Source organism: Ctenocephalides felis, unplaced genomic scaffold (assembly GCF_003426905.1).
Source record: "Ctenocephalides felis isolate EL2017-DRISC unplaced genomic scaffold, ASM342690v1 CF-g0.4_SCAFFOLD_00845, whole genome shotgun sequence".
Classification (NCBI taxonomy): domain Eukaryota; kingdom Metazoa; phylum Arthropoda; class Insecta; order Siphonaptera; family Pulicidae; genus Ctenocephalides; species Ctenocephalides felis.
In genome coordinates this window covers 70,104,369-70,130,953 of record NW_020536999.1, presented here as the reverse complement: position 1 = coordinate 70,130,953, position 26,585 = coordinate 70,104,369, and the positions used below count along the sequence as shown (strand labels likewise).

Genomic DNA, 26,585 nt, shown 5'->3' with positions numbered 1-26,585 from the left:
TGCCATACATCACTATAGTTATATAAACAGTTAATACGGTAATACTGTGTAATATAGAAACCGTTTTATGAAAAACTTGAATTTAACATATGTTTCAGACTAATTTGTAGTGCGTCCTATGAAAACCTCCTATATGCCTGCCAATCGTCTTGTATGAAAACCGCGCTATGAGGGACTGAGAGTTAGTACAAATCGCGTTATATGGAGACTAATAGAACGAGATAAGTTTTTAACTTCTCGTTGGGCAAGTTATAGTAATCGCAAAAAAATCTAAAATGAAATTTTTATATACCTTTACGTTTCAAAACCTTCTGAACATTTTGGCATACCTTAGAAAAAAATGGATGACACATAGTGTGTGTGTGTGTGCGTGTATGTTTGTGTGTGCGGATACAAATTTTCGTCGACGATTTCGGGAGCACGGATGAAGCGATTTAAATAATTTAAAAAAAATCGATTCGTATTTATAAGGAGACGTGCTGATTAGTTTTTGGCGAAGGCAGGGCTAGCCGTTCCGAAGATATGGGGAAAAAGTTCTAAAAACGGCAACTCAGTTTTTAAGATAACGGAGCGTCCGATTTGAATAATTCAAAAAACATTTTACTTGTATTAACAAGATGAAGAACTGATCAAATTTTCATGAAGGCAGGTCTAGTAAAAGATCGGTTTCAAAGATCTAGTAAAAAAAGTAAAAAAAAAATGCCATTTGGCGGTCTAAAATGATCATTAGACATATGCACATCAAATTATCAGATATTTTATAGAGATTTTAACAATATATATAAATTTTATTTACATTTCTGTGGGTTCCGTACCAATGTTTATCCGTCAGACGGCGACGCGGCGCTTACGCGCTTTGATATTTCGTCTCTATGCATTTAAAGCAGTACGATATCGAAGATTAACATTTTTGAAAAAAATTTACTCTAAAAAAATTAGATTTTGACAAACTATAAATTTTTTCAAAGCAATATTGCTTTGAAAAAATTTATAGTTTGTCAAAATCTATTTTTTTAGAGTAAATTTTTTTCAAAAATGTTAATCTTCTTAAAAAAATAATTTTCGGTACGGGAAGTTCCAGCAATTTGTCTTAAGGCACGATGCCAACTTCCCGTAACGCGGCTGGAACTTTTCGTAACGCGGTTTTTACGCGTAATTAAACATTCGAAGAATAAAAATAATCAGTCAACAAAAATGTCTATGAATAAATATTATAGAACAAAATCACAAAAAATGTGAAACGAAAAGATTAGTCGACGTTGTTTAGATACGTTTGAATGAATTATATATAAACAAAATCTAATTAAGCAGGCTCATTGTTAGAATGAACAAATTTTATTTCGAGTGCATCAATTTTTAAATAGTTTATGCAGTATCAACAATACAAACATAAAAGGTATTAAAAAAAATTATCTTACAGACGTGGTATTCAAACCCGATTAGCCTTGACTTTATTATCTACAGCGTCAATTTCCTTCAAGGCACGATGCGATACACCACTATAGTTAATTATTTTAATGAATAAAGTAATAATTTTATCAATTTTAGCTATAACAAATTTATTAACTTCCCGTAGGGTAAGTTGCAGTAATGGGCCGAAAATCGAAAATTTTAATTTTAATCCTGGCTAAAGTTCTAAAGCTTGCTTATATACTTTAAATCTTATAAATTTCGTAGTAGTTACTACAGCAATTTGCCTTAAGGCACGATGCCATACACCACTAGTTTGGCTATAACTTAAATATTCGGTTTTCGGCTAAATAACATAAAAAGTGTCTAATATGCCGGAACAAAATTATAATCGAGTAGTCGTCGCAAATCTAGCAACACCTCGCTAAAAAATCACCGTTCCAGTAATATATATGTATATTACTATAACTAGCTGTAAGTGGAATTCTGTCCTAAGGCAATTAAGGCATCGTTCCTTAGGGCAAATTGCTGGAACTTCCCGTACCAAAAATTATTATTTTTCTAAAAACAATTAACATTTTTGAAAAAATTTTACTTCGAAAAAATTAGATTTTTGAGAAACTATAAATTTGACAAAAAATTACTTACTTAAAAAAATTTTTTTTTTGAAAACAAAATTTTTTTGAAAAGAAAAATGTTTTCTTCATTTTGACATATTTTGGAAATTCTGAACTTTTTTTCAAAGCAATCGTACTGCTTGAACTGCATAGAGACGAAATGTCAAAGCGCGCAAGTGCCGCGCCGCCGTCTAACGCATAAGCATTGGTACGGAACCCATAGAAATGGAAAAAAAATTATACTTGTTGTTAAAATCTCTATGAAATATCTGATAATTTGATGTGCATATGTCTAATGTTCATTTTTGACCGCCAAATGGCTCATTTTTTTACTTTTTCCTCCATATCTCCAAAGTCGTTGGACCTGCCTTTCCAAAAATTTTAAAAAGTTCTTCATTTAGTCAATACAAATAAAATGTTGTTTGAATTATTTAAGTCGGACGCTCCGTTCTCTTAAACTGAGTTACCGTTTTCGGCACTTTTTGCCCCGTATCTTCGGAACGGCTAGACCTGCCTCCGCCAAAAACTAATCAGTACGTCTCCTTATCAATACGAATCGAATGTTTTTTGAATTATTCAAATTGCTTCATCCGTGTTCCCGAAATCGTCGACACATACATACACGCACACACACAAACACACATACATCCATTTTTTCTAAGGTATGCCAAAATATTGAGATACCTCTGAAACGTAAAGATATATAAAAATTTTCATTTTCGTTTTTTTTGCGATTTCTATAACTTACCCTACGGCAAGTTAAAAATATAGTGATTACCAGTGATTACATTAAAACAAACGATTTTTGGCGCTAAAATTTCGCTGAATAGTTTGCCGAATTTTCGATATTTGGTCAGGGAGGCAGGTGGAATATACTGTACGTTGCAAGCCTAATATTTATATTGAATATTTGAATTTATAACTATTTCATTTTAACTATATATTATCTGGAAATCCCCTTGAACAAACATGAGAAGTTTTGGCTTAGCCGTTTTTATTAGGATCAGTTTGAAAAATAAGATTATACTATATATATGAATTATCAAAAAAAAATGAGCAAAAATATTCATTTTCGGTCTTTATACACTAAATTATAAGCAAGAAACATTGACATCTTGTATAAGATACATGTTCTACAAAACAAAAAATAATTGAGAATAAAACAGTTTTATTGATAAAACGACAGTGAAATTCTAGCAAAAGAGCACAGTGAATTAAACAAACCAAATGTTTAAGAAATAAAGCGAAGTTTATACAACAAAAATAACTTTATTTAGACTTGGTTCCATTCAATTGCATAATTAAATATTTCTATATATATCCACATATCAAAACTCAGAGTACATTATATAACTATTCCAGACTTTTAGATTGAACATTTTCATTTACAACTTAAATATCAATTAACGTTATTCATAATATAATTATTTACATTTATAACATATATTAATAATATACACATTTCGCACACATTTTTTCATGCGCACACTTATAGCAGTTACATAAATTGGACTCAATTAACTCGGTGATATATTTGTTATATCATTAATTTATAGCTCGTGATAATGTTTTGTCCTTAAAATATGTATTTGGAAGTAGTAAGTATGATTTGAACAAATATTCATATGCTTTTTCAAGCTATCTCATTATAGTGAGCAACAAATAATATTAATTTAACTATTAGTATTTTAATGTCACAAGGACGATCAATACCATTTATAATTATAATTATAAAAAAAGCTCTCATTCGGCTCAAAAATCAAAGGTGTTATCATAAGACTTTGTAAATCAATTCTAAATTTTAGCACCACTTTTGTATTTTTTTATATGTCTGTTTTTGTTATATATATATAAATAAAAATTTCATATTGATAACTAATAAACATGTGGCGGTACATTGTTTGCATAAATAATAAATATAGATTTACAAAGTTTGATTATTTACAATATTGTTATGTGAAGAGAAATTTTATTAGAAAAATGATTAAGCCACTCGAGTTTGGTATTGACCATACAAGCACTAAACAAATGCAATACTTTTTGCATAAACGCATTCAAGACTTTCTGCTAAATGCATCTTATCATAATACAATGATCAAAAAATCTCAAATATTAATGTATCAAAAATGTTATGTCCTATTAGAATTTCTCAAAGGCTATAGGGCTATACTCTCTCCTTGCCCTTGGTGAACAACTTTAGCATCATTGGTGTCTATCCTTCGATATTTTTTTATTCGTTCCCACTCTCCATTTTCATAATTCATTTGGAAATGTGTCTCCACGAGCATGGCTTTGTAAGTATCGTCTTCTTGTAGTACATTTTCCAGAATTTCAGAGAGCTTGATTGTTACTATATTGCCTAAATCAGGACATGGATTATCTGAAAGAGAAAAGATGAGATAAATCAATAATTATCATTTAGACAAAATTTTGAATTAAAAATGATTAAATGTCCATTGAAACTGATGAAGTAGGTGCAGGTGGCATTATTCTTCAGACAAGTTGCTTGAACTTCCGGCATGTGTAAGTAATCAATAAGAAATAATGAATGAATTTAAGTGGTTTTAGAAACTATTGCAAATAATTAATGAACAAAATATTATACATTAAGTATGGTCCATTTTTACAACTTTAAACATATTTATAACAATTAAATAATACAAATAAAATAAATTATAACAAATACAATTTCCAAATACTTTTTGCACTTATTTACTAATTATAAAAGGAACGGTCCGCCAATTATCGCCCCAAACTAATGAAGCAAGTCTTTATCAATTTGATTTCAAAGGCCAAATTTTTTATGTTAAATTATTCAAAATGTCTTGAAACTATAAAGCAAAAAGTCTCCATGACGTCTCCTATCTTCTAAAAATCTGACACATGTCTTTATAAAGCATTTATAATCAAGAAAGCGTTAGTGTAGAGTCTGATATTGCTGAGAATAATTTCTATGATGGTCTAAGTAATGTTTTACAAATTATGAAGGTTTTGGAGATTGGTATAGAAGATGATATAGAAGCATATAGAAGACGGTATAGAAGCAGTCTGTAATGTAAAGTCAACAAATGAGAATGAGAATGAAAATTTAGATATAGGAAGGCAACTGTGTGGTCCTGCGATACTAGATTAGATAACTAGTAGTGCATGGCATTGTGCTTTAACGCAAACTGCTGAAACTTTCCGTACTGTTTTTTTTTTTTCAAAATCATGTAATTTTTATCATTTTCAGTTAAACTTTATAAATTTTTATACGAAACCCATATAAATGTAAACAAAATTTGTACTTATTAAAATTTCTTGAAACATCTGATAATTTGAGATGCATATGTGAAATGACTGCAAAATGACATGATTATTTTCGGTATGGTAAGTTATAGTAATCAAACGAAAATCGAAAATAATTTTTTTTATATTTTAGCATACCTTAGAAAAAATGTATGTATGTGTGTATCTATATAAGGATACAAATTTTCGTCGACGATTTCGGGAACACGGATCAAGTGGCACATTTGAAATATAAAGATATGCAAATTTTCTCACTTTCGATTCTAAACTTTTATATCTTATACAAATATAAGAATTAATTATTTACCTCTAGATCCAGCCATAAAACCTAATATTAAAGCTTTCTCTGGTCTCGTAACTTTGTTGGCTTTGCTAAACATTTCTTGTGCCTCCAACATTTGTGGCTTCTGTAAGAAAAACGAATTGTTTTAGTTTCAAACTCCTGAAGAATGAATATTGAAAACAATCACAAAGAAAATCCAAAATATTCTTACAACAAATTATTTATGGCATATGAATGGAAATGCAGAACCAGAAACACTTAAAAAGACTGTCAAAAGATATTCTGTAGATGATACTATCTATATAATTTAAAAGTTTTTACACTAAAATGTATATATTATATCTTTTGACAAACAGACTTTAATAACATTACATAGGTTTGTATTGTAGCTTTCTCACCTAAAATTAATTTTATAATTTTTTTTTTTGCTAAAATTGCTCTTTTGCAAGCCATTTATGAACATGTACTGATTGTACTAATCACAAAATACTAATCAATGATTATGAAAAGAATGATCGATAATTCGACCTAGATTTATCAAAGGTAAAAAGGGTATCTTTCTGTAGCCAATACATAAAAATTGTCTTGAAAATGTTTCAGAGGATAGTGTGGATAAATTTAAGCCATTCCACATGCTCAAAAGAACCTTGATCAAAATTCCATGAAAAACATTGACAACAATATTTATCGAGCTAGATAAAAAATTATTACACTACAAAAATTACTATTATAAAATAAGGTTTTGTGGTGAAAGCATATCAGAATTAAAATTCAGTGATTACCAAATAGGGGTTTCCAAATTACCAGTGATTACCAAATTAGGGGTAAGAAAATAAAAATTTAGAGACGTATGTATTTTTAAATTACACATAAAAAATAAAATAAAGAAAATTGGTCTCAAAATTACAAAATAACGTTTCGGTTGGACAACAGAATTAATAATATATTTTTTAAATTTATCAATTTAAATTTTTTCATAAAAACAAAAAAATCTAAACAAAAATTAAGTCAAAAACATTCATTGACTGAACGCGGAATGAATAACTGCACGATTACTAAAATGAAAATCAAGGGCTGTATTTGTTTTTAATACCGAATTATAAAAAAATAAAAGATATTGGTCCAAAAAATAATTTTTTTTTAGCGGTGTACAACCCTTACTGCTTTGGGAGTTTGAAAAATTTCATAAAAATGTTCAAACCAATTTAGATGAACAATTAAACATCATTACCGTAAGAGATAATCCTTTTCTCTGCGCAGGCTGAGCTTGCTGGTTTGGTAATTTAACAACTCTCGGCATATTCGTAGGGGTCAATCCTGGCGGGTTTGAATTATTTTGCAAGCTAGATATACCAGGAACATTCGTGCTATTATTCAAACCTGCAAAAAACAAAAATTACTTTAGATTAACGTTTTCAAAGAAGTACTGATTTTTTAACGTTACAAGCCGAAATAGAGTAATAGTTTTGATCGTAACTATCATAAAAAAAATAGAAAATAAAACTACATGTAGTTTGAAAATTATGAGTTAAGGGGTCTTCCTATGTGACGGCCTGTTTTTTAGGGATATTTTAGAAAATTTTTTCTACGACCAGTAAATAGTTAGAGCTTCAAGTTTTTTATCATTTATTAATACATATTTGGACAGTATAAATATAAAATTTCAGCTAAAAAAATTTAGTCCAACTAGAGTTACAGCGCTCTAAACACCCCCTCCCCCTCAAAAAAAAGAGCTCCCACTGTCTCCACGATTCCGGCTGATCGGCTTATCTGACCAAAAAAAATAAAAGGCGTTTTAATTTGTAGGCTTAAAAGCACATAATGAATTACAATCAAATGAATATAAAAAAAATTGGATGTTTTATAGACATTTGAAGTAAAAGTTGCAAATTAGGCGTTTTTTTTTGTTTTTTTTGCTATAAAAAATCGAAGTTTTGAAATTTTTGATTGATAATAGTTCATTCCATGCGTTTAAATATATTGAGTGTGCCCTGTAAATTTCAAGTAATTCGGTCCAGCCGTTTCTGAGATACAATGGAGACAAGTTTGAAAAACACAGTTTTGAGAAAAACGCGTTTAAAGATAAAATGATCGTTGTACTATATACTATATGTATACTTTTTAAATGGCTGTAACTCAAAAACTATTTGAGATATCGATTTGAAATTTTAATATGTTATTTTTAAAGGTATAATCTACCGAAATATGAAATAAAAAAAAATTCAATTTTTTCAACTCATCACATAGGAAGACCCCCTTAAGAGCAACCTAGAACTTTGGTTCCACAACCATAAATAACATTTCTAGAAGTTATCTATTTAGTAACTCACCTGTTTGTAAATTGGAAACAAGTTGATGGCCTTTCTGCACCCCAAGCAGCACATTCTTCTGCAAAACTCCTGAATTAGCCAATATAACGGTCTGCGTCTTGCCTTTTGCCAACGGTGATGCCACAATTACTTTATGACGCATTTCATTTACAGGTGTGCTCGGACTGGCAGAATCCTCTGATAGATTCGGTGGCCGAATGGAACTGGGTGTGAGAATTATAGTCTGTTGGGTCTGTCCCATATTTGAATGAGCCAAAGGACTTTCGCCAGTGAAAGGCGTTCTGTTTGGCGTTCCATTTGGATTGTAACTGGAAGGTGTGGACGTGTCGGTTGTGGTAGATGTTGAGCTGCCTGTAGATGATGTGCCGGATGTGGAAGATGTCGTGTTCGAACTTGATGAAGAAGGCGTAGTAGCTGGAAATAAATTTTATAACAATTTTCTATATGTCATTATACATAAAAAACTTAGATATAAGGCCAGATATTATTAATGCTCAAAATTTTCTACACTAATAAAAATATTTATTGCAATAGTTTACTGCAACAGACTAAAAAATACTCTGTGTAAATGGCATTTTGGCAAAGGTGAATAAAAATTTACCGATTTGTTAAATGTACGACTTAATAAGAATTAAAATTTAGCAACTTTTAAAATCGTGACAATAAAATTTGTTAACCGTTTGTTTTGAAAATAACGTGTTCGCTTTTACAAAAGACTAATCCATTATTTTCGCTTTCACTAAAAACTAAATGCTATATCCAATTGCCAACTGATATCTTTCAAACAAACTTATAATATCTGTAACCATATTAAAAAAAAATTATATATATATATATATATATATATATATAAACGTTTAATTGAAAAACAAAAAATAAGAAAAGAAGATTTTATAAGTTGTTATAAGTGTAGATTCTTTGTGCTTGATTTGAAGAAAATATAAAACGCGTGTAACGGTAATTAACATAAATACAAAAATTAAAAAAGAATTAAACCATAAAGGCACCAGAATTTGAATACAATTGAATCATTAGAGTTACTCACATAATCCCAATTGAATCAAATTATTGTTTGCAAAGTCGAAATATCGATACTTAATTTTGGCAATAAATTATGTGTTTTAGAGGTCATAAGTTTTTCAATAGATTCAGATTTAATTTTGTCATATGTAGTAGCACAGATTTTAAACGTTATCAGAAATTAAATTTTAAAATGAAGTAATATGAAACAGATAAATATTTATATATATAGACTATGTATAAATGTATAAAGCAATCCATAATCTCTTATACCAGGCACATCTGTCTGATTGAGATATGGAAATGTATATATTGCTAAATAAATAAATAAATAATCAAAAAAAAAAGAAAAAAAAAGAATAAGCCACTCAAGATGAAATTTTCTTTGAAACAATTTGAAAAACCAGGCCAGTAAATCACATGTAACTTTTAATTATGCAAGTAATGACAATTTCACAACAATAACACAATAGCAATCTTTATAATAGTGGACTGATTTGTTTCAACACGATATTGATATGTAGTACTAGTATTCATTTGCCATATAAAGTCAACGACTTGACATTCAGCTCTCCGTTTAGATAAATTAAATAAAAACGCAATCAAATGACCCAAGTTATTGATTAATGTTTTATATGCTTTAGTTATGCAAAAGTATTTATCTTTTATTTTTGAAAATATATTTCAACCTTAACAATTAAATTCTCCGAAGTCTTCATAACTAAATAATTTTTAAATATCTTTGTAATTGTTTTTTACAAATCCGATCATTACCAAAAAGTAATCAGCACAATTTCCAACTGATATCTTTCAAACGGTTTTGAAATTTTAAAATAAGTTTGGGATTTTTTGCGAAAAGGTTGATAAAATCTGCTAACTGAAAAGAAAAGATTCAGCCGATCATCGCGCAAAACTACTCGATGTAACCCTTTGATGCAGTCACTTTTAATAAATTGCACTGCACTTGCAATATTGATGAAAAGTGTAATTTTGCATACATAGAAATGACTTGAAACGTCGAGAAACACAAATTAGAAAATCAAAATTTCAGGCAAAAGCATGCTTCTCTGGGAAGTTGATAAATATATTACAGTATGCACAAAAATAAACTATTATTAAAGTTTATAAGATCAGCCAAAACTATCATTTCATAATAAAAGTTTATACGCTTTTGAAAAAAAATCAGACATCTGAAACACAGCTGTCAAGGTATTTGTGAAACATACCGATTATGATTGTACATGGATTTTTTAAGCCATTTCTTCCCAGTTGCCAAATATATCATTCCATTTCTGTCATTCATGTCAAAGTTTTCAATAACTATTTTACTAATTTCATAAATATTGGTACAATTACTCACGTTCTTTTACTGTCATTCCTGGTGTAGTTGCTGGTTGCGTAAAAACAACAGTACTTGTCAAACCAGCTGCATAATCGGGGGTACTATCGGCAACACTCGCTGCAGCCTGTGCAGCAGCTGCCAATTCTGATGCTTTCTTTTGTTCTTCTAATTCTAAAAATATATTGCAATTTATTAAAAATATTAAAAATTAGTAAGAAAACCTAAAGATCAATATACATGATCAAAAACGTGTATCTTTGCATTAATATTATTTTATAATTGCAATTTCAGGGTACTGAAAAGCATTTTTCGGATTCGCGTCGATGCTTAATTGGTACCGAATTACATTGGGCGCTGTTAGACTTTCGAAATGGCGATTTCGTTCCAAATTTGTTTGAAACTTGTTAAGATTGAAAGAGATTGGCATAAAGAAATTGCAAGTATCGCACAACTAAGATTCTCTAAGAAAAACTACAATTGTAACTTGAATTGCAATTTGCCAATAAATATTATCCAAGTACTCAAAGCAATTTGTTTCATTGACATTTTTTTTTAAAAAAAAATGCATTCTAGTAGTCGAACTTTTAAGATGGTGTTTCAGACTATAGCCATAAATTTCAATTGCTATAAGAAAGAAAAGATGTTCAGCAAATGCTGCACAATTTTTTTGTAAAAGAAAGCTGACTTATAACAACAGCTACCAGTAATTAATTATAATTTCATTTTTATGAATCAATTCAATGGTTTATATCATTTTAATTAAATAATAAATCATTTTTGTTTTTCAAATGTTCACTGCGACCAATTTTCTTTTTAAAAACTAGTACATTCATGACCTGTGAATTGACCTTTACATGCTTTGTTAAAGAAAATCTTAATTCACTTTCCTTCGCATTTTCTATTAATTTTCATTATTACTTATTTACTTTTCTATCAATGACTAATTACCCTGCATACGTTTCCTCTTCTTAGCAGCAGCGTAACCTAAAGGCTGTTCTGTAATATCTAACAATTTGATACCACCATCCTTCCTTCCAGCATTTCTAACCTACAATTTTAAATATAAATAATGAGATCGTTTTCTCAATATTATTTTCAAATTTATTTTAGCTTATTGTCAAATTTATAAGTGTTTTGTTTACCATTGGGGGTCTTGAAGCAGACGGACTGTTTGTTGGGGGTGATCTGAAACCACCAGTAGGCACACGGCTCGGAATTCCTTTTAATGGAGCTATAAAAGAAAAGAACTTTATTATAAATTTCTTTTATAGATTATTTATCTATTAACCGCTTCGGTACAGCGTCTACTGTTTACGAAACGTCCATAAGCGGTAATTGACGATCGTAGCAAAGACTTTAAATTAACATACTATAGGCGGGCCCCGTAAAAATACTCATCAGACCAAACTGATATGTGTAGCGGGCAAATCGCGAGTAACACGAGTACGCTTTGCGTCGCCTCGCATGAACACAACTATTTGTTTATAACTCAATTTAAAAAAAAAAAAACACATGGTTGTTTTGAAACATAATAAATTTATTTAAATAATGCATATTTAAACATAAAACTAACAAAAAAAATTAACAAACGTAGATATATTAACTAAACAGCGACTTCTTCTCAGGGTTATATCTTGTAAACATGAAGGAAGTCCTCTATTTTTGCGTATAGTACCACAACTTCGAATTCCATGTTGTAAAAGGACTTGACACGTATCGACACTATTGTAATAGTTGTCCACATAGACATGATGCCACAAGTTTTTATCGGGCTGTAGAAAGCGTATAATTGTATCCTGAAGCCGACTTTCTTCACGATGATAAATATTCATAATTGCATATATATCCTGTTTTTGCTTCACAAACCATTCGAATCAGAATTCCATATTTGTTGATTTTGAAGCAATATACACCTTGAATAATAAGCGACCTCTCCACAGCATAATACTTTCATCTAATGACAAGTCTCGTACTGGCTTGTATACTTGTTCAAATTTTGTTTTGAAATAAAACACTATTGGACGTATTTTATTAAGGCAATCTCTTGGTGTTCAATCAATTGGTGTTATTTTCATTATTAGAAAAATGCCAAGCATACCCGATTTGGCAAAAACGGTCTCTACTCATCACTTGGGCAAAAATTGGGGTTTCAATTGTTCTGTCTGTGGACCAGTATTCATCCCTACTCTCCTTACAAACTCTGCCCATAAGCAAAGTAATCCCAACTTTTTTTTTAATTCTACTGCAGATACATCTTTCCATTTCAAAGATTTTGCACTGTCTTTAAAACGATCAATGTTTTGTGAATGATAACGATTACATTCTTCAGCCATATAGTCAAACAAATCATTACCCAAAAATAGCTGAACCACTTCACTTAAACTTTGTGGATTATTTGGTTTCAAAACAACGCCACGTTGACCTAAAAATGGTTCAATAATTGGAGAATTGTCAAATTCTGACCATCCCACTTCTTCATTGTCACTACCTGAATCGATTATGTCCAGAATCACTGGACATAATCGGTGAAACTCTATGTCTTCTAGGATGAAAAAAATCTTCATCACTCTCAAATTCACGATCAAAATCAGTGATATCCTATCACTTCCAATTTGTGACAAATTATCGGCGTAAACCACACTAGCGCTAACCGATGCCATTATTTTATTATTGCAAATGATAATTTAAAAAAAGAGATGTTGAACCATATAAATCTTACTAATAACTGAAGTATTTTATAAAATATACAATTACCACCCTTTTGTTGTAAATTCTGCATATTTATCTTCAAAATAATTTGAACATATAAAGAAAATTGAAGATAAAACATATTGGTTCTTATCCTTATCCTAATTCGAAAAGTCTTTCAATACCAAATATCAATTGAATCTTGAGAAAAGTACCAGCTATTCTTTCAATATCACATGTAAACCGATCCAATAAAAGTATTTACACCCGGTTTCAAAATTAGTCTATTCAAAGCGTAATAATACCATGCCCGCCAATAAGCAGCAGTCCTCGCAAAGCATATTTTTAAGGTGCCCGCCTAAAGTGTGTTACCATTGTGGTAAATAATAAATTTATCTTAACAACGAAATAAAAAAGTAGTTTATAAATTATTAACATGTACTAATAATAATTATAAAAAAATATATGCCATAAGTATAGTGCCATATTTTACTTGTATCAGTCATTTTCCTGGGCATTCCTCGACTTCTAACAGGTACTGTGGGAGCAGAAACTTTTTTAACAGAAACTTGCGGCATCTGCTGACTTTTGTAATAGTCTGCACGTAATGCTGCACTTTTTGGTTTACTTTCAATGTAAAATGTTTGATAGGCGGTTGTTGTTGACCAACCTGAGAAGAATACAGATAATTTTATATATATTATATATATATATATATTATATATATCTATTATATATTATATATATATTATATATAATATATATATATATATATATATGATAAAAATTGTTTCTTGGGCATCCATCCAATAATTAAAAAACAGTTTTAATGCAAAATGTTTAATTAAGAGAACATACGTTTCGGGTCCAGATTTGACCCATCTTCAGTGCATACAAATAAATTTTTTTTAAAAAAATATAACACAAAGAACAACACAAAAATGTAAACGAAAAAATAAGTATGAAATAAAAATTTAAAAAACATCAAGTTATGAAAATTGTAAAAATTAAAATAAATAATATGTTTTATTGTAAAAAAGGTTATTCCAAAAACACATCTTGTTAGTTTGGAGACAGAATTACGTATCGCATTAGAATTATACGTAATTCTGTCTCCAAACTAACAAGATGTGTTTTTGGAATAACCTTTTTTACAATAAAACATATTATTTATTTTAATTTTTACAATTTCATAACTTGATGTTTTTTCATTTTTTATTTCATACTTATTTTCGTTTACATTTTGTGTTGTTCTTTGTGTTATATTTTTTTAAAAAAAATTATTTGTATGCACTGAAGATGGGTCAAACTGGACCCGAAACGTATGTTCTCTTAATTAAAACATTTTGCATAAAACTGTTTTTTTAATATTGGATGGATGCCCAAGAAACAATTTTATCATATTATTTCACCATCTGAAGAAAAACCTCTCGCTTTATATATATATATTATATATATATATATATATTCTGAACTATACCGCTTACATTTTTTATCTTTTTACATATTTTTTCATGAGCATTCTGTAAAATTAAATATCATAAATATTTATCTTTTACTTACCACTGAGATCAAGGCAGGCTTGTTCAAATAATGACATTCCAAAGGAAGAATATTATTAATATCTGTTTGTCGATTCACTAATTTTTTTAATTCATTTACAAGTTCTGCAAATATTGGCCTAGTTTCATCGTACTCCGAAATTTCCGTGTTCAATGAACCAGTGCTTGGAAAAGTTTTCATAGTTTCGGCTAACATGGCAACCCATAATTCAGAATCGAGTGTGGCTATTTCTAATATGTCTTCTAATTCATTTCTCCACTGGAAATAGATAAAAGGATTATTAATTAATAAATGAGTACATAATTTCAAAAATTTCAAAATAATTTGTAGAGTAATATTAAAAGTAATTATATACAAATATAAGAAAGGCTAAATTAGTATGTTTAATCAATTAAAATTCAATCAATCAGAATTGGATAAAATTTTGAATTTGAATGTGTTTTAAATTCATTAAAATCAAACAAATAAAACACCTGCAGTTGTAGAAGTCCAACATATAGTAAACTATTACTGCTAAATAAATATATGAAAGCTTTGAAAGAATTTATAACTAATTGCAAATAGTGATTACCATGTAAATATATGAATAAGTAGTTTTATATCATTTACAAATTGAATTAAACAATAAAAAACAACTTAGTAGTGCAAAAAAACAAAATGCTAATCGAAATCGTATGATTGAACAATACACAAAATCTTGAATGAATAAATAAAAATGATTAAATACAATGAACAATGAATCAAAAATTACTTGGTAATCAATAATATACAAAGTATATATGGTAATAGGTGAACAAAAACAAAATTGTTCTTCAAATCATTGATATGCATTATCACAATTACCTTTTTGCTAACACTTTTACTATAGGACATTTAATAATGAATTTAATTAAGACTAAATTTGAACAAATAAATAATAATGTTTAAATACTGACTTAAAACAAAAATTATATTTTAGTTGCACAAATTTCTTAAAGTCGTCAAAATTTATCATTTTAAATTAAAATATTTTGATAAAGCATTCATGTTAGTACCTCTTTTCCAACACTTTTGTACTGTATGAAAGTTATAATTTAAAGAGTTTTAGACTAAAATCTTGAATAAATAAATACTGTTTCAATATGATATACAACTATTTTGGTATCATTAAGTTGTAGATTCTTTCATTATCACTAATATCTTCAAAGCACTTTTATCACATTTTCATCACAAATATTTTATATTCATATAAATATTTATTTATCTATTGTTGTTATTATTCTTTTTTATATATTTATATTAGTATAGAGGCAAATTATTTAAGTAAATTAAAATGAAACATTTTATACAAGACATTTAGCAAAAATGCTTTTATAAGAGAAAGAAATATGAAAATGTCAATAAATGGAATATATAAAAAAAAAATAAGAAGCATAACTTTAATTTGAATCATAAAATGGGTTTTCAAGCGCTTGGACAATTTTTTGTAACCCCACTGTTAAGAACAATTTTAACAATAAATTTGTATCAAATTGTATACGAAATCTTGATGTCATATAACTAACAACAAATCTTACTAATTGAGTATTTTATTTCTAAAGAATTGATAGTAACTTAAGTTCACAATAGTTTCACTTGTGTTTATTATGATTTGTTTTAGGTTAGAATAACAAATGCAAAAGAGCATATTTCTAGAATATCAATTGCACTAAGTATAAAACTACATTAAATTACTACACAACTTATATTATTCTTGATTAATTAACAATAATTAAACAATATTGTCATGTTTTTCCACACTTTTTTTAATAGTACATTTGTTGTCAATTGATGCGGATGCACAAACATAAACATTGCATTCAAAACATTTTTTTCATTTTATATAAAACAAACCCAAATTATTTCTATGTCAACTGCCAAAACAGCCCCTGACAGTATCCGCAAACTTACACCACTGATTGCTTTTCTCTTTTCATTACTTCGCATTAAAACGAGACGACATCACTCAATCTTACCTCATCAACATTTCTGCGCGGGACATGAAAAAAGCTTAGCAATAATTTTAATTTGACTTGTGTCTGTAAATCGGGAAAACAATCTTTGATATTCCTCAATACTTCGGCATTCAATTGGGAACATATCGAGCCCCCAGTCCAAGAATCATTAGAAGTTCCTAATTTATTGTGGAGCCACAAGGACGTATCGCTATCACGAACATTCGCCATTTTGAAACTAAAAAAACATGAAACAAATATCACATGAGTACACAAGAATGACGCTAACTTGGGTGCCAGTGCTGCCAATGGTGCGGGAATAAAAGGCACTCGATTAACGAAAATAACACTAAAATAGATTAACGAAATGTTCGAGGAATATTAAATGTTTTCAAACAGATTTATAAATTCTGTAATATCGTTAAATATTCATTAGATTATATAAACTGAACTGAAAGTATATTAGAATTTTAGTCAAAATTAAAAATAAAATCTGAATTATTTTCGATATAAAAAAAAATTAAAAAAAAAAAAACTAGTGGGGTGTATGGCATCGTGCCTTAAAGCAAATTGCTGGAACTTCCCGTACCGTAACGAAATGATCGAGGAATGATAAATGTTTTGAAATAGATTATTAAAAATATTGTAACATTGTCTAATATTTATAAGAATTATATAAACTAAATTGAAAAGTTGAAATTATTTGTTTAAAGTATATTAGAACAGAATTAAAATAAAAATCTGAATTATTTTCGACATACAAAAAAAATTTTTTTTGAAAAAAACATTTAAAAAAAAATTTTTGAAGTAAAAATTTCCTTTCCAAAATCAATTATTTTGTTAAAACAAGCAGAAAGTTTTTGTAATCATTCAAATCGGACGCTTAGTTCTCACAAAAACTGCCATTTTTTGCACATTTAGCTCTGTATCTCCGAAATCGCTGAACCTGCCTTTGCAAAAATCTAATCACCCCTTCTCCCCGTCATTACGAAATGTTTTTGGGATCATTCAAATCGAATGCTCCGATCTCTCAAAAACTCAATTTCTATTTTCTGCACTCTTTGCTCCGTATCTCCTAATCGGCTGGACCTGCTCTTGCCAAAAACTAATCAGCACATCTCCCTATCAATATAGGAATCGAATGTTTTTTGAACCATTCAAATCGGTTGATCGCTGCGCCCGAAAATGTGGACGAAAAATTGTATCCATACATACATACACACTCACACACACACATCCTTTTTTCTGAGGTATGCCAAATTGTCCAGAAACCTTCAAAACGTCGAGAAATGTAAACATTTTCAATTTCGATTTTCGGCCCATTACAATAACTTACCCTACGGAAAGTTAATTGAAAAAAAAAAATTGAAACAAATTTTTTTTTCAAAATCAATTATTTTGTTAAAACAAGCAGAAAGTTCTTGGAATCATTCAAATCGGACGATAAGTTCTCTCAAAAACTGCAATTTTTTGCATATTTAGTTCTGTATCTTTGAAATGACTGGGCCTGCCTTTGCCAAAAGCTAATAACCACTTCTCCTAATCATTACTAATTGAATGTTTTTTAGATCATTCAAATCGGATGCTCCGTTCTCTCAAAAACTCGATTTCTATTTTCTGCACTCTTTGCTCTTTATTTCCGTATCTGCTGGACCTGCCTTTGCCAAAAACTGATCAGCAAATCTCCATATCAATAGGAATCGAATGTTTTTTGAACCATTCAAATCGGTTGAGTCGTGCGCCCGAAACACACACACACACATCCATTTTTTCTGAGGTATGCCAAAATTTTGTCTAATAAAAAAGCGGCAGAAAGCTTAATCCAACACTGCATACTCGTTTAGAGTAACATAAAATATGCGATAATAAAAGTGAATTGATTATCCTGAAAACGTCGAGAAATGCAAAAATTTTTAATTTCGATTTTTGAACGATTACAATAACTTACCCTACGGGAAGTTAAAAATGTACAAATTTTATACATTTGAGTAAAGAATTGCTCCTTCGGGAAGTTTATGTCTACTTGATACATTCTAATAATGAAGTAATCAAATATGAATGGATCAACAGTTGAGTTACCATCTTCAAAATTACGACGTAATAATTTTGGATTTTTTGCGATTACTATAACTTGCCCTGCGGAAAGTTAAAACATATATTTAAATAATTTAAAATTAATTGTTTAATCAAAAAAATAAAATTTTGTCTAATAAAAAAGCGGCAGAAAGCTTAATCCAACACTGCATACTCGTTTAGAGTAATATAAAATATGCGATAATAAAAGTCAATTGATTATCCTGAGGTTGTGTAGTCCAGTATATAGTTAACTTGATATTTTTCTTAAGATACACTTGGCTCACTGAGTTTCTGAATAACAATAATCTTATATGATCTTAGTAACATAAGATTGGGTGATTCATTATTGAATTTTTAATAAAATATTACATTGCCATGTTAAGTTAATGCAGTTAATGGTATTTTTTTTAAAAATAAGTATAGTTTCCTACAAAAATACTCAACATCCCATTCAATATATACTTTGGTACATGATGTTGTTATGACACTTTAAGATTTTTTTTTCTTGAAATTTTTGGGCATCATAAAAACATGAACAAACACATTGATTTTATATTAGCACCCAATTTAAGCAAAACCTGTTTTACCCTGAGACTTGTTAATGAAAATACTATAGTTACTAAGGTGACTACTATAATAATACTATAGTAGATTTTACTCTTATTCTTATTTGCACCTCGAATACGGATTTCAATTTCGGAGTTCTTCTTCAGCGTGAAAAAAGAATACTTTTTTCTCTTATTGTGAGTTCTTCGTCTCCTTGTAAAAATATTTTTCGACAATTTAGTATCCTTACCGTTTCTAGTGTTTTTTTACTAGTTATCTCGTCGTTCATAAAAAAATATTCTAAACTTTTTAATTTATCTTCAATGTTCATTTCTTACTACAAAATAATAAACTTAGCAATCAAAGCACCTGCCATTGAACTTGCAACTTCATTTAACTCAATTGAAGGCTTTGAAATACTTCTTAACTTATCACAATTGTACGTGCGTAAATATTAATGGTACATTTTTTAAATCAATGTTTTGGTATTTGACCACCAATTTTGACTTTAGATTCGTGTTCAGCCGTAAAAACTACATTGGAAAACATATGCCGCCCACCCAACATAGAAAACTTTTTTTTTATTTTGTGGACTTGTGTTGTTAACGCTATATCCAAATTCACACAAATAGTTATTTCGTAAGCAATAAAAGACCTGTTTATTATGAATATTTTTTGATATTATAAAAAAGTTTGTTCCAAGTAAAAAAGCGACATTTGATAATATCAATTTGATCAAACAATCATACAAACTTTGATACCACACCATTTGTTCAAAATACTACACATTCTTACTATTCACAAATTGCAGTTTCTTCAGCGCCTTCTGAATTTCCGAAATCTGAAATAATTAACAAATGCTATTTTCAGTAATTACATTAATGTAACTTTTGTTTAATGATAATATTAATCAATATTACGAATTAGAAAGGCATAAGTTTGTGTTGGTTGCGTAACAATGCGAGGTTAAAATATGATATTACAATAAATATATATATGGGCCGATTCTGCCGTAAAATGTTATGCTATGCTTTGTTTCAGTTTACATACAGAATGCTGAAAATTGGCAGAAAGCCATATCCATTCAATATATCAAAGATGCAGTTATGATAACATCGATTTTCGGCATTTATGCGTTTTGTAAGGTTTGGATTTTTAATAAAAACGTTTTATCTAATACGTCTGACTGCATGATACACATAACAGACTTGCCTTGCAATTTATACATAACAAAGCCTTATTATAATATTGGTCTATTTTACAGCAAAATCGGTCCCATAGTCTACATATACAAAGATACCTTAGATGCAAATTTAATTTATTTAGTAACATATCCCAGATTAATGGGCGACTAAAGTGTACTTAAGGGGACTTTTAATTTATTACTAGCCTTCATTAAATCGCAAGCTAAATATTGTAGTATCTGGGCGACTTGTGGCTACTTTATATTTTTATCAATTTTTTTGTTATCGTAAAAACCATACCAACGAACAATAAAATGAAATAAATTTGCAAATAATATATAAAAATGAATCATATCTTCAATTCTTCTCACCTTAGCCATCTCCTCTGCAAGTTTTTTCTTCTTCTCTGACGGATCTCTACCCGCACCCAACTCTGCATCCTTCAGATTAATCCTGTCCAGAGACTTGATCAGTCCCGATATCTCCGCATTGACATCGATTTTGGGCTTGAACATCCTACGCAGCTTTTTCTGCTTTCGGTTCGGATAGTTCTTGAACATATTCAATTCACCTCGACAGATCATCTTTGAAAACTCTTTGTAGGTTCCGAAGGGCTTTTCGGTTTGCACGTCCTGGTATTTCGAGTAGCTCAAGTGGCTCCGGTAGCGGTACTCCTGCTTGAACTTTTGTCGGTTTATGATATTTCTAAAACATAGAATCATGAGTAAGATGCAAGATGAGTTTCATCACTTATCATACTACTTGCTAGCGATATATGTGGCTTCGACTTTATAAGTAAAAACATATTGTTTCAAATTTGAATGAGTTTTTATAATTAAATCACATTTAAATTTACTCAAAATAGTACAAATTTGCCAAAGATGTTAACTATTTCCGGTTATAGTTTATATGTTATACATTATTAATACAGTTTTATAATTAATCCACTTGTTGTAGGACCACCAAATGTCGACATAATATTTTCGTATGTTTTCTATGACACTGATCTTTATCAATGTTTCATGAAAGTGGGTAAAAACATGTTTTAACAATTAATTACAAAAAAGGCCCAGTCGATCTTTACCAAAAACTTATCAGCACGATCTCCGGCTGATAGTTTTTGAAAGATTTTCAATTCCACAAAATCGGTTTAGTATTTTTTTGTGAAAATGTCGTTTTCTAAAATAGTTTAAAGATGGCTCGGCAGTTTGTTTCGTAAAACTATTCAACTAATCGGAAGGCTTTCACATTTTCAAAATCGGTTCACCCGTTTTCGGGATGTATACGCACACATATGATTTAGAATTGTGATGCCAAAGAATTCAAAATGGTTTGAAACACCGAGAAAATAAAATTATAAAATCGAATTTTTTGACAAAGGCATAAACTTTTTTTTCGAAAAATTTGTTAATTAGAGAAAAGCAGTAATCCGAAATTGAGATGCGATTTTAAGAAAAATAAATAATTAAAATTAATAAAATATTTGAATTTAGAAAAAAATAAACTGAAATCATTGATGATGGATGTCAACATTACCTTTTCAATTCAAGAAGACCATCAATAAACCTATGCTTGTCTTTATACTTCGCTTCCCTTAAACTGTCCAGCAATCTCTTCAGCAGCATATTCAACTTTCCAAACCTTCCACTTGCATTCACTCTCCCGACAAAGGGAGTTTTCTTTAATGGCAAATTCAACCTGCTGTTTTCCACTACTCCTTTGTGAACATCAGAATCATTTCTTTTCGAATTTAGACTCTTCTTAATTTCTTTGTAAGGATTGACGTACTTTTTGACTTCCAAAGGAGGACAGACATCAAAACTGACCTCTTTCAGACGTTTTAGATACTCAGACTTGTTGCCACTGTCAAATGGTGGACAAAGTCTTAAATTGGACAACTCGTTGGTCAGGAGATCAGCAGTGCTCGGCTTAGATTTAGGCATAGGCTTATTTAACTCCTGGTCAATCATTTGCATCATTTCCAGTTTTAACAAATACTTAGAATATTCAGGATCTACCATTTTGTATTCGTTTTGGAGAAAGTCCATCACCTCTTTGGTCCCTTTACTGACAACATGCAACGGTGGGTATTCAATATCGTTCGGAAGGATTTGTAAATTTTTGATGGAAACAACAGTGCCCAGTTCTAGAGGAAGTCTTTTGATATTGTTGTTCTGCATAAGAAATGTCTCTAATGACTGATGAAATTTTATGGATGTTGGAATTTCAGTTATTTTATTGTTTCTGATGTCCAGCCAAATCAAGTACGGAAGGCAGGTAAAGATATCATTTGGTAGAATTTCGATATCATTGTCGTCCAAGTACAGGTACTGAAAGAATAAAAAAATTTATGTATCTTGATGAAGATTATCGTTTCTCAGTTTTTTGCGATGATCGGCCGAGCCGTTTTTTTGTAATTTGGAAAAAACTGTTAAACTTTTCGTCCACTTTTAAGCAACCACTGTTCGAAAGATATAAGTTTCTTCTAATTGACTGTTGAAAAAAAAATCAACGCTTTTTATGAAACTGTTTTGGATAATAGATATCATGGTTTTATAGAACATACCAAAATATTACGGGCCTAGGACAAGTCGTTTAGTTTTAAAAATTTATTAAAGTTTGAAAAAATGACTAAATATTTTTGGCGTTTGTTAAAATTTGACATTTTCTCAAAAACTGCTGAATCGATTTCAAAAATTTAAAAACCATTCGACGAAACTTGATAAGCACTCGCGTTGGTTAATTTTTTGATACGATCAGCTGAGCCGTTTCTCTGTAGGAATTGGTACAAAAGTGAAAAATGTTTCGTCCACGTTTTAGACAAAAATTCCGAATCGATTTTGAATATTCAAAAACTGTTCGAAACATATTATTTGGGAATCGCGCTGATTAGTTTAGAACAAAGGTTGGCCGAGACGTTTCATTGTTGAATGTTGAACTTTTTTTGAAAAACTTTTTATGTTGATAGATATCATGGTCACATTATTATAATCGTCCAAAAATCGAAAATGTAAATTTTTACATATGTTTACGTTTTAGAGATTTTTTAACATTTTGGCATAGCTCAGAAAAAATTGATGTGTGGTTATATGTGGAGGCAATTTTCGTTGACGATTTCGGGCGTATGGATGAACCGATTTCGAAAATTCAAAAAGCAATTGATTCCTATAACGTTTTTTATTTTAATTTTTTTTAATAACCAAAAAAAATGTTTTTTTTTAATATAGAAAATATTTCGGATTTTAACTCTAACTCTAGCTAAAGTTTTAAACATAACTTATATACTTTAAATAAATAATTTTAGTGTATATAATTCATATAAATATTAGACAATGTCCTTTATTAACTTCCCGTAGGGTAAGTTATAGAAATCGCAAAAAAATCGAAAATGAAATTTTTTATATATCTTTACGTTTCAAAAGTTTCTGAACATTTTGGCATACATTAGAAAAAAATGATGTATGTGTGTGTGTATTTGTGTATGTGTGTATTTGTGTATATGTGTGTGTGTGTGTGTGTGTGCGTATACGAATTTTCGTCGACAATTTCGGGAACAGGGTTCAGCCGATTTCAATTATTCAAAAAACATTCGATTGCTGTTGATAAGTAGACGTACTGATTAGTTTTTGGCGTAAGCAGGTCTAGCCGTCCTGAAGATACGGGGCAAAAAGTGCCAAAAACGGTAACTCAGGTTTTAAGAGAACGAAGCGTCTGATATTAATATTTCAAAAAACATTTTACTTGTATTGACAAGATAAAAAACTGATTAAATTTTGATGCAAACTGATTTGCCCTTTGGCGGTCAAAAATGATTATTAGCCATATGCACATCAAATTATCAGATACTTTATAGAGATTTTAACAATAAGTATGAATTTGTTTTACATTCTTATGGGTTCCGTACGAATGTTTATCCGTTAGACGTCGATGCGGACCTTACGCGCTTCGATATTTCGTCTCTATGCAGTTAAAGCAGTACGATTATTTAAAAAAAACTTCAGAATTTCCAAAATATTTCAAAATAAAGAAAACATTTTTCTCGAAGTCTTTTTTGTTCTAAAAAAGTAAATTTTTGTCAAATATGTATAGTTTCTAAAAAATCTAATTTTTTCAAAGAAAATTTTTTTCAAAAATGTTTACCTTTTTAAAAAAAAATTTTTTTGGTACGGGAAGTTTCTGCAATTTTCCTTAAGGCACGATGCCATGTGCCCCACTAGTTTTAAATCCGACTGATTAAATTTGTTTATTTACTTTTCATACAAACATATATAAACGTCGTCGTCCAATTTATAAGCTCTTATATTTTGCCTATCAAATAAGAATAATGAAAGTTGTACCTTTTAAAACCAGCCCGCCTAAAATTCTTTGTTAAATTTAAATTAGTGCACTAGTGCACTATGGTGTATAGCATTGTGCCTTAAGGCAAATTGCTGGAACTTTCCGTACCGTAATAAAATATTCAAGGAATATTAAATGTTTTCAAATGGATTATTATATGCTGTATGCAGTATTGCACACAGTATACAGAAGCTCGAATAAGAAATAAATACATTGCACCGCATTAGTAATAAAATTTATGTAAAATTTATCTAATGATCTGCCAACTTTATAAAATTCACGGTTCAATAAATATAGCAATAATTAAGATTATATAAGTAAATTAAATATATTCAGAAAAAAACAAAGTATAAAAACTAAAGATTTAAATATATTTGCTATTCTGTTTTCCATTATGATGTTTATTTAATATAAACATACTCACAGCCAAACGACGGTTGTCAAGGTAACTCTCCGGAAAACATGTCAGCCCATTTTTACACAAATCCAGAATATATCCATCGCTTCTTGGTTCTCTTGTAGCTTTAGTTTTAGATTCATCTTTATCGATATTTTCGGTTGTTATCGAATTGATTTTATTAATATTTGACATGTTTAGAGTCAATAAACGCAATTTTAAATTTGATTACAAATTCCTTTATAACCCGCTATTTGTTTATGTCGATCAGTCTTTTGTTTTGGTGATTACTCGAATCCCTTGTTGCCATAGTTGTTTCAATATATTTCCTGTTGAAAGTTAAATAAATTAAAACGTAAATCAATTGTATTAAAAAAATTTAATAAATTAGTTATATATGTATATATTACATAAACATATTAGTGATGAAACGTAGTTAAAAGTAAATTGAACCAGTGGTGTATGGCATCGTGCTTAAAGGCAAATTGCTGGAACTTCCCGTACCAGAATGATCCGGAAATATTAAATGTTCTCACATAGATTTTAATAAATATTGTAACATTCCCTAATATTTATAAGAATTATATAAACTGAATTGCAAAGTTGAAATTATTGTTTAAATTATATTAGAACAGAATTAAAATTAAAATCTGAATTATTTTCGATATACAAAAAAAAAATTCTTGAAAAAATAAATTTGAAAAAAAAATTAGAAACAATTTTTTTTCAAATGCAATTATTTTATTAAAACAAGCAGAAAGTTTTTTGAATAATTTAAATCGGACTCTTAGTTCTCTCAAAAACTGCAATTTTTTGCACATTTAGCTCTGTATCTTTGTAATGGCTGGACCTGCCTTTGCTAAAAACTAATCACCTCTTCTCCCAATCATTATTAAATGGAATGTTTTTTAGATCATTCAAATCGGTAGATCTATGCGCCCGAAAACGAGGACGAAAAATTGTATTCATACATACATACACACACACAACCCATTTTTTCTGAGGCATGCCAAAATGTTCAGAAATCTTCAAAACGTGAAAAAATGTATTTTTTTTAATGTATCAATTTCGATTTTTGGACGATTACAATAACTAAGCGTCCGATTTGAAAGATTCAAAAAACTTTCTGCTTGTTTTAACTAAATAATTGCTTTTGGAAAAAAAATTGTCTTATTTTTTTTGTATATAGAAAATAACTCAAATTTTAATTGTAATTCTGACTTAAGTTCTAATATACTTTAAACAGATAGCAATTCAGTTTATATAATTCTTATAAATATTAAAGAATGTTACAGTATTGATTTATAATAATCTATTGAAAAAATTTAATATTTCTTGAACATTTTGTTACGGTACGGGAAGTTCCAGCAATTTCCCTTAAAGCACGATGCCATACACACCACTTGTTTCGTCTACATTTTCTCAAAAACTTTTTAAGTGTCATTTTGACTCTCTCAAAAAAAAAATAATTGTGGTTCTATAAAGCATTAATATTGAAATTCTTCTGAAAACCAAAATTTTTGTTTATTA

General features: G+C 29.4%; 2 protein-coding genes across 2 annotated transcripts; both read right to left on the bottom strand.

Annotated features, from left to right (window-relative positions):
* Window positions 1-3,918: 3,918 nt before the first annotated feature.
* LOC113364171 (negative elongation factor A-like) lies at window positions 3,919-16,757 on the bottom strand. Its single transcript, XM_026606651.1, is given in 11 exon segments — window positions 3,919-4,407; window positions 5,623-5,722; window positions 6,830-6,978; window positions 7,929-8,342; window positions 10,309-10,461; window positions 11,239-11,338; window positions 11,433-11,521; window positions 13,472-13,606; window positions 13,609-13,648; window positions 14,542-14,799; window positions 16,536-16,757. Coding segments are annotated over 11 exon segments (1,872 nt in total). The 5' UTR covers window positions 16,746-16,757; the 3' UTR covers window positions 3,919-4,183.
* A 3,160-nt stretch (window positions 16,758-19,917) lies between these two features.
* Window positions 19,918-25,250, bottom strand: LOC113388004 (leucine-rich repeat-containing protein 27-like). The gene is made up of 4 exons (XM_026625416.1): window positions 25,083-25,250; window positions 21,857-22,650; window positions 20,692-21,025; window positions 19,918-19,977 (listed from the first exon to the last, which is right to left on the bottom strand). Exons 1-4 carry the CDS (start codon window positions 25,248-25,250, stop codon window positions 19,918-19,920), a joined length of 1,356 nt encoding a protein of 451 aa, XP_026481201.1.
* Window positions 25,251-26,585: the final 1,335 nt, after the last annotated feature.